Below are 10030 nucleotides of genomic sequence, written 5' to 3'. Positions count from 1 at the left end.
ATTGTGGCAGATGATTTAATTCACATTACAGAAATGTTTTGCTTTAATTCATTTTCTTACATTGGAGATGACAGTAGTTGCAAATGCAAAGGCAAAATACATATAACATCAACATTACCTTGTAATTGTTACAGAGATTGAGGGAGAAATTTAGGTGGATTTCAAGAGCGTTGAAAAGGACATCACAGGAGACAGAGAGAGCAATCAGAGGCCACATTGCCAGGGCAGGTGAATCAGGGGCAGGTGATCCAGTGGCAGGTGATCCAGTGGCAGGTGATCCAGGGATTTGTGTGCCGAGGGCCAGTCAGTCAGGGGTCAACAGTGAAGGAATAACTTTTGCCAGGGCCAGCTGCTCCAGGGACCAGACTGCCAGGGACTGATGGGGCGACTGTGGAGGACCTAATAAGGCAACTAGAAAAGGAAAAAATTAATGAGAAGGAGAGCAGAAGAAAAAAGAATCAATTTGGCACTAAGAAAGAGAAACAATTCAGTCAACAAGAAGTTAAAACGAAAAAGCCATATAGGTTAAATTCACCGCCCATCATAATCAGCATTGTTGAATTGGCGGCATCTGTAGGGCTTCATGTGCTGAACATCACCCTTTCCAGGATATAATTAAACAAACACTGTTATTTCTACTAGCTATCGCATCATAAAAACCCGTCCTTAAAATCAACCTAAATTATCCTAGTAATCCAACATAAATAACTAACTAAATAAAAGTTAGATTCACTAGTACTGAACTTTGTAATTGTTGGTGTAGATACCATCACATGGTGCAGTCGAGCTAACAAACTAGCAGGCAATCGGTCGTCTACCAAGATAAAAAAATATATAATTACGCTGTGCATATACAAATAAATATCAATATATGCATCATAAAGGTCCTGATACAATATAGACAGTTGACAATTCAAAAGAGGTAGCTATTAATCCAATTTACCCCCGGAGATACCTTCACAGATGGTGAAGTTGAGCTAACAAACTAGCAAGCAATCGGTCGTCTACCAAGATGAATATATATATAATTACGCTGTGCATTTACAAATAAAGATCAGTATATGCATCATAAAGGGCCTCTGATACAATATAGACAGTTGACAATTCAAAGAGGTAGCTATTTAATCAATTTACCTCAGAAGTTACTCGGCGGCCAGCAATGGAAATGAACGGTCTCCTACGCCGTAAAATGGTTGTTTGGAACTATTCGAGGCTCCATACCCCGGAAGTAGGCGCTACGGAGTCCAATGGAAGTGTCGCAACTCTCTCTCTCTATAGCTCTGGCCATTACAAGCCATTTCCTGTGGGCGTGTCCGCTTGAGAGATCAGTTTACCAGCCTACCCAGTGGACTGTAGCAAATGTTGCTTATCTATCCAGTGTACATCTAGGCGGACATGCCCACTTTTGAATGCCAATTAAAAACACAGGAAGTGACAGATTTTCAAACGGCTTGTAATGACTAATCACACTGCACCCCTGGTGTCGTAATATCACCCCTTTAATTAAGTGATTATGCTCTCTCCTCTCCTCTCTCCTCTCTCTCTCTCTCTCTCGTCTCGTCTCTCTCTCTCTCTCATCAGATTCGTCGTCTCTCTCTCTCTCTCTCTCTCTCACTCACTCACTCACATCACTCACTCACTCACTCATCACTCACTCACTCTCTCACTCTCTCTTTCTCTCTCCTCGCCTTCCCATCGACAGGTGTAACGTCCAGGAGTACATCTGGAACAAGGGCACGCGTTGTGATTGGTCCATCACAGAGTTCCAGGTGATGTGCGTGGTGATTGGTGGGGCCTCCTTGGTGCTCATCATCCTCTTCATGATCGTTGTCTTCTTCGCAAAGAAGCTGCACCAGCTGAAGAACGAGAACAGGCGGCTGAGGAAGCGCAGGTGTGTAGGGTGGAAGGCCGTCCAGGCCACTGGCGATGGACTTCTGAGGTTAGCATGTGTATGCTAGGGCTAGCGTGTTTTAGTAATGCCTTACACTCTATAGTCTTTAAATGTGGTAGCGTGGTAAGCGTCTTCAATGCTGCACGCCTTGTTCAATTTTTTATTTTTTTGGTATTGCTTTTGGTGTGTGTGTATTTGTTTGTGTCTGTGTGGGTTTGTGTGTGAGTGTGTGTGTATGTGTGTGTGTGTGTGTGTGTGTGTGTGTGTGTGTGTGTGTGTGTGTGTGTGTGTGTATGTATGTGTGTGTGTGTGTGTGTGTGGATGTGTATGTGTGTGTTGGAAAAGAAGATGCAAGGATAAAAAGTTGATATCTAACTGCCAACATCCAATGGACCACAATACATCTTCATGTCTCTACGTTTGTTTAATGATAATAACAATAATAATAATAATAATAATAATAATAATAATAATAATAATAATAATAATAATGATAATGATAATGATAATAATAATAATAATAATAATGATAATAATAATAATAATAATAATAATAATAATAGTAGTATTCATCATTAAGTACATGTTTGGTCATTCTTTGTCGTATCCTGGTTCATCTGCATCACTATTGGGGCCCTCCACTCTGAGTGTGGTGCTCAATCATGTCCTCACTCTGGACGCACTGAAGAACCCGCCTTCTCTTCCTGTCCCCCAGTAAGTACCGCCCCCAGAGCACCGAGCCGCAGACGGACGGCATGTCGGTCTCCACCACGGCGGACGGCTCGCAGCCAAATGTAAGGAAACTGTGTGACACCCCCCCGCCCCCTCCCCCAGCCCACGCCCACAACCTGGCGTACTATGACAACATTATCTGTCAGGTAGGCCCCTGCCCGGCGCCACTTGTCATACCCCGCCTCCTTTACTGTCCATGAACCTCTCTCTCTCTCTCTCTCTCTCTCTCTCTCTGTCTCTCTCTCTCTCTCCTCTCTCTCTCTCTCTCTCTCTCTCTCTCTCTCTCTCTCTCTCTCTCTCTCTCTCTCTCTCTCTCTCTTTTGTCTCATACTCATGTCATTCATGTCTGTCCTGTTCTTTACTCTCTCCATCTATCCTCCTGCAATCCTCTTCCTCTGTCCTCACCTTTCTTCTCTACCATCGCCCTCTGTCTACATCTATATGTTTCTACCTCTCTCTTCTTCCTCAGCTTCCTCTCTTTCCTCACTCTCTCACTTCTCTCTCTCTCCCTCTCCCTCGCTATCTCTCTCTCTCTCTCTCATCTCTCTCTCTCCTCTTCTCTCTCTCTCTCTCTCTCTCTCCTCTGTCTCTCTCTCTCTCTCCATAATGTTCTCTCCTGAGCATGAGCAGTGTGTGTTCCCACTCTTGTTGTCAGCGTGTGTGTCAGTGTGTGTGTCAATTGACAAAGGCCTGGTGATTTCCTAAAGATCTGCTCTTGAGCCTTTCACTCACTCAACACTTAAATGTCTTAATCGTACACACATTGTCCGCAACCTCATGGAACTGGATGCTCTTCAGCACCAGAACAAGAGGTGTGCGAGTGTGAGGAGAAAACAAAATGGTGGGATTTGTGCTATGTCTGTACCCCTTTGACACCACTGCTCACTCACCACCTCACTCGTCTATTCAGAAGCCCGCGGTGAGCAGCTATACATGGGGAATATAAGCCCAGAAACCCTTATAACCACCACCAGGTAAGCAGAGAACCAACAGAGATTTACTGCAAGCTTCTCCCTTTGTCAGCTGTGCATCCATCTTACCCACTTTGCAACTGATAATCATGTCACTATGGTGGTTAACATGTATTTCTCTAAGTATGGTTAACTAGTCATGTGACTGTTTAACTGGAAGTCATGTGACTATGGATGTTAACTTGTAGTCAGGTGACTATGGTTAACTAGTCATGTGACTATGGAAAACTAGTCATGTGATTATGGTTAACTGCTAGGCATGAAACTATCTTGTGACTATGTTTAACTGGTAGTCATGTGACTATGGTTAACTGGTAGAATGTGACAATGGTTAACTAGTAGTCATGTGACTCGTTAACTGCTAGTCATGTGACTACGGTTAACTAGTAGTCATGTGACTATGGTTAACTGCTAGTCATGTGACTGCGGTTAACTAGTAGTCATGTGACTATGGTTACCGGGTAGAATGTGACTATGGTTAACTGTTCATCATGTGACTATGGTTAGATAGTAGTAATGTGACTATGGTTAACTAGTAGTCATGTGACTATGGTTACCTGGTAGAATGTGACTATGGTTAGCTGTTTGTCATGTGACTATGGTTAAGTAGTAGTAATGTGACTATGATTAACTAGTATTCATGTGACTATGCGACTATGGTTAACTGCTAGTCATGTGACTTTAGTTATCCGGTAGAATGTGACTATGGTCACTGTTCTTAATGTGACTATGGTTAGATAGTAGTAATGTGACTATGGTTATCTAGTACTCATGTGACTATGGTTACCTGGTAGAATGTGACTATGGTTAACTGTTCGTCCTATGACTATGGTTAAGTAGTGTGACTATGGTTAACTATTAGTCATGTGACTATGGTCGCTCCCAGCCTTACAACCGCTCCTGCCCTTGAACCTTAACTCTTCCAGCTCGTGACTTCATCCCAATTAAGGCAAAAGCGGAATGGGTCTGAGTTCAGTGAACCTTCCTGCTGCTCTCTACAGTTGTGTAGATCTACAGTCTACAGTCTGTCTACAGTTATGTAGACAACATCATTCCATACTAGCGAGCTCCTATGCACACCCACTCCCACGCCTCTGCCCGTGCTATGTATCTCCTGAGTTTCGTGACAACCTCCATTGTGGCTCCTACGTGTTGTATTGTATTGCTCCATAAATGCATAGGATGGTAAATGATTAATATTCTACTATTTCGATCCTGCTCTCCCTACCCTTGCTCGGACATTTCTTCTATAAGGAATGTGTGTGTGTGTGTGTGTGTGTGAGGGAGGGAGGTGGGGGTCTAATAGGGTTAATATGTATTCACATGCAAGTCATGCACTTTTATATCACATTTTCTTTGTGCGTGTCTGTGTGAGAGTACACATGAACACAAGTTGAATGAATGAATGAATGGTGAAATCCATCCTCTTGGAGAAATCAGTTCTGTGAGATCCGACCTCAGCAGAACGGGAGTGTGCAGCATCAGCTCACTATACAGTCCCATCGCCATGGAAACCACAGACGGGTCCGCTTAGTTTGCTTAGTAGGACAAAATCCATAGTGGTCACTTCCACTAGCATCTGTCCCTGTGACCTTCAGCAGTTTGTGATCAGCCAGTCGATTGGCTGCCCTGCACACTTATCCACTCACTGCATCTGCAACACAACACTACCATATAGGTCTTTTAAATGCACAAGATGTCCATGTGCGTGAGAGTGTGTGTGTAGTGTGTGTGTGTGTGTGCGTGTGTGTGTGTGTGTGCGTGCTTGTGGCGTGTGCTTGTGCGTGTCTGTGTGTGTCTGTGGCTCCCACTCACATCCATTCACGGCTGCGACCCCGGTTGGATGTACTATGTGGCTAATGACTTAGCCATTATCCACTGTGTGTGGGAGTGAATAGGCTATACATCAACGCCTGTCTCCAGTCCATGCCCCTGTACATACGTTAGGCCATGTTCAGCCCCTGCTAATGGTGCAGGGACTCAATAAAACTGAACTGGCATTTATTTTAAATACATCCTATTCACTGATTGGCCAGCGGGGTATCAGGGGGAAGAGGGGTTGTGGGTTGGACAGAACATTCAGGTGGTCTGTGAACGTACTATCCACATCTCAGAGATGCGGGTAAATGTCAGTGTTAGGAGGTCACCATACCCCCAACCCGTATCCGCCCCCCCCCCCGGGGCGTTCTGAATGTCAGGGTCAGGGATCCGCCGGGTCAAGACGTTGATGTCGCTGGCATGGAATGGAAGAGGTCCATGAAGTCCTTTGAAGATCCTTTCCAGTTTTGCTCGATGATGTGGACACAATCGCACCTCGCCCTGATCAAACAGCACTGCTTTCTCTCTCTCACCCTCGCTCACTCTCTCAAACACACACACACACACACACACCCACACACACACACACACACACACACACACACACACACACACACACACACACACACATCATACTTTATGCCCATGAGTTAGGCCTTACTATCAAGCAATGGTTTTACACAATCCTCCTTATTTGCCTCGTTGATTATGTGTGTGTGCGTGCGTATGTGCCAGCATGTGTGTGTGTACGCGCATGTAAAGGTGTGTCTTTGGATCCCTTATAATGATCCCAATTACTCTCCTTCCAGGAGGACCGCCAGAAGAAGGAGGAGCTAACCAAGACCCCAACCCCCAAAGAGGAGGAGTCCATGAACATCCGCAACTCTCACCCGTCGCCCCAAGCAAGAGAACAACCGCCAGTTAGTGTGGAGCAGGAGCGCGGCCCCGCCCTCGGCAACTCAGAGGAGAGCATGGAGGTAAACTCTCAGAATAACTCTGGTCTAGGGCTCAGGAGGGAGGGCTGGAGGGAACATGTCACCTGATGATTCACTCGAGTCACAGAAAAAGCATAAGCCAAGCACAGATATAACGATACGTAGCCACAACAAAAAGCAACAAAAGGTTTTTAACAGAGTAGGGTTCATTAAAGATTGTTACTGGGGTTTATGGGAGGTGATTTTAAAGGCACAATAGTTGAGGCCTCAACAGGGTGCCGTGACGCACAACAAAGGAACCACCACACGGGGGCGCCCCTGCTTCCGGTCTCTTCCTCTCTCCCTACTCTTTATCTTCACGCCGGGACTCAAGCCTGCGGCTCGGGAAACCCAACTAAACCGACAGCCGACTCCCCTCCCTCCCCCCTCCCTTTTCTCATGCTTTGACCATGAACTCTTGATGCCCCATATGTTGTCTCTGCATCTATAAAAAAAGAGGAGGAATAAATTGCTTTCCTCTTGCTCTCCTCCCCGCCTTACTCTATATATTTCTCTCTCTCTCTCTCTCTCTCCTCCCTCCTCTCTCTCTCCTCTCTCTCTCTCTCTCTCTCCTCCCTCTGTCTCTCTGTCTCTCTCATCGTTCGCTACGCTCGCTCCTCTCTCGCTCTCTGTCCTGTTCGCATGCGTTGATGTTATCCACTACAAACAAGCTGTCTGAAACATACTATTAACAAAATAACTGTGTGACGATTAAGTGCTCTGTAGTGCTCAGAAAAAAATAGAATCAAAATGATGTTTTGACATTGGTATTAAATGGATATGTCTAGAGTTCGTTTGAGGTAAAAGTATTGCTTGGAATTGATATTGAATATCTCTCTCTATATATATATTACATGAGAACACACGCTGTGTCGTGGTTTTCAACGTGATTTATAATACTTTGATGTACTTGAGGTTATTTTGTACTTTTTGGTTATACATGCAAGATTATAGTTTCAGAGTTGTTGGAATAAACCTTTTAATTTTATCCTGCTCGTCCCTGCGTGTCGTTATGTGCTTTACTTACGCTCTGATCTGCACTCTGTCTCACCTCCAACCCCGCGCTGTCTCCCCCTGCAGCAATACGTCTCGCTCCTCGCACTCTCTGTCACTCTCGATCTGTCAGTCAATCTCTTCTCTCTCTCTCTCTCTCTCTCTCTCTCTCTCTCTCTCTCGTCTCGTCTCTCTGCTCTCTCCTCCCTCCTCTCTCTCTCTCTCTCTCTCTTGTCTCTCTCTGTCTCTCTTCCGTCTCTCTCTCTCTCTCTCTCTCTCTCTCTCTCTCTCTCTCTCTGTCACCTTACCTCTCCTTCTCCCTCTTCTCAAACTCTCCCTCTTCTCCGCTCCCTGTCACTCTCAGTATCACTCTTTTTATCTTGATCTTTCAGCATGAACACTCTGGAGCTAGATGCTAACGCTCAGCAGCTAATACGTACTGAATGCACGGCCGAACCCACCCATGTTCCAAACTAGCACCCTCCCTTCCTATGACACAAACACAAATGCATGCATGTAGACAGGGCTAGACATAGATAGAGACATTCACAGAACACAGTCATAGACATGCACATTGACATATATGTGTGTGTGTGTATGGTGTGTATGTGTGTGTGTGTGTGTTTGTGTGTGTGTGTGTGTGTGGTGTGTGTGTGCGTTTGGTTGCGCGTGTGTGTGTGTGTGCGTGTGTGTGTGTGTGTGTGTGTGTGGAAATAACCAATAAACTCTTAATTGCAGCAGTATTGGTCATTGGCTCATTAAACCCAGACAAATTGATTAAATTGATTGAACAATCTATTGATTGTTTGGAAGGCTTTTGTCACAGATAACAGATTTTTAGCAATCTGTGCATTGATTTCTGCAGACAGTGAAGCCAGATGTTTTCAGTAACTCGGAGCCCGTTGTGTGCTTGAACTTCCACTTTTCATGTATTATTTTTCTTATGAGCTTCTTTATTTAAGTTCCATCATGACCATTAACATCTACCAGGATCAACTATTAACAGAAATGATTGCCTTTTATAATCCCTAAATTTTACAATTATTATAAAAATATATTATTCTATACTGTTATTATTATGTTATTTCATGTTTTATTTTTGCTAAACACTGCAATCCAATTCCAATTGTTTTCATCATATTTCCTTTCTTTTCCAACAACGTGTGTCTATGACCATTCCCATGTTTTTGCATGCCCTCCTACCGGACCATGTGACGTCAGGGCGGAGTCACCATTGGTCTGGAGCTGCTCCTCCCCCAGGAGGCGGGGCTCCGCCCGGAGACCAGCCCTCCCCTCGAATACGAGGTCTTCCTCTACAAGCTCCCCGCCAACGGGGAGCCCCATCGTCGCCAAAGCACCCCAAGTCCCCTAAATCCCCCAGAACCCCCAAGTCCCCTAAATCTCCAGAACCCCCAAGTCCCCTAAATCCCCAGAACCCCCAAGTCCCCTAAATCCCCCAGAACCCCCAAGTCCCCTAAATCCCCCAAGTCTCCGGGATCGGCCCAACACCTCCCGGAGTACCCCGGCAGCGTGGGCGGGACCACAGTGGGTCTCCACCCCTCTCCGGGACGCCCCCACCCATCCGGACCCCAAGTGTCTCCCGGGCGCCACTCTGTGTCTGGGGGCTTCTCCTCTCCTAGCGGGCCCCCCTTCCCCCGCCAGGCCTCCTGCTCCCCAACCCCGCTGCGCAGGCCCCTGGGCCGAACTCAGGGCCCCGGGGCCCCAATGGGCTGTGGACCAGGGGCCACGGGGGAGCCCCAGGGGGCCCACCTCCACCCATCCCCCTCCTCCCCCCTCCTCTCCCAGCCCCCTCCCTCCCCCTCCTGCTGCGGGTACAACGCCGCCAGCACCCACTCACTGCCTCTGCTCTCCTAGCCCCACCTCTACAGCTGCCTGTCTGTCTGTCAACAGCTGCCTGTCTGTCTGTCCGTCTAGAGCTAACTGTCTATCTGTCTAGAGCTACCTGTCTGTCTGTCTACAGCTGCCTGTCAGTCTGTCTAGAGCTGCCTGTCTGTCTGTCTACAGCTACCTGTCTGTCTGTCTGTCTGTCCGTCTAGAGCTAACTGTCTACCTGTCTAGAGCTACCTGTCTGTCTGTCTACAGCTGCCTGTCTGTCTGTCTACAGCTGCCTGTCTGTCTGTCTGCAGCTACCTGTCTGTCTGTCTAGACTCAGCTACCTGTCTGTCTGTCTGTCTGTCTGGAGCTACCTGTCTGTCTGTCTGTCTGTCTGTCTGTCTACAGCTACCTGTCTGTCTAGAGCTACCTGTCAGTCTGTCTACAGCTGCCTGTCTGTCTGTCTACAGCTACCTGTCTGTCTGTCTACAGCTGCCTGTCTGTCTGTCTACAGCTACCTGTCTGTCTGTCTAGAGCTACCTGTCTGTCTGTCTAGAGCTACCTGTCTGTCTGACTGTCTGTCTAGAGCTGCCTGTCTGTCGGTCTAGAGCTACCTGTCTGTCAATCTTTAGTGACCTGTCTGGCAGTCTACAGCTACCTGTGTATCAGTCTATAGCCACCTGTCTGTCTGTCTAGAGCTACCTGTCTGTCTGTCTAGAGCTACCTGTCTGTCTGTTTAGAGCTACCTGTCTGTCTGTCTGTCTGTCTGTCTGTCTAGAGCTACCTGTGTATCAGTCTATAGCCACCTGTCTGTCAGT

General features: G+C 46.7%; 1 protein-coding gene across 4 annotated transcripts in view; it reads left to right on the top strand.

Moving 5' to 3' along the window:
• Window positions 1-8996, top strand: part of cspg5b (chondroitin sulfate proteoglycan 5b) — a 19168-nt gene extending 10172 nt beyond the window's left edge. Inside the window, exons 3-6 of one of the 4 annotated variants that reach the window (XM_030347350.1) lie at window positions 1703-1939; window positions 2607-2685; window positions 6222-6389; window positions 8601-8996. In XM_030347350.1, coding sequence (XP_030203210.1) covers window positions 1703-1939; window positions 2607-2685; window positions 6222-6389; window positions 8601-8804 — 688 coding nt within the window. In that variant the 3' untranslated portion in view covers window positions 8805-8996. Of the gene's footprint in view, window positions 1-1702; window positions 1940-2606; window positions 2770-6221; window positions 6390-8600 lie in introns of all 4 variants that reach the window. The other 3 variants (XM_030347348.1, XM_030347351.1, XM_030347349.1) reach the window with 3 other exon arrangements.
• Window positions 8997-10030: the final 1034 nt, after the last annotated feature.

This window comes from Gadus morhua, chromosome 22 (genome assembly GCF_902167405.1).
Source record: "Gadus morhua chromosome 22, gadMor3.0, whole genome shotgun sequence".
Lineage (NCBI taxonomy): Eukaryota > Metazoa > Chordata > Actinopteri > Gadiformes > Gadidae > Gadus > Gadus morhua.
Note: the sequence above shows the minus strand (reverse complement) of the source record. Positions and strands in the feature narration are given on the sequence as shown.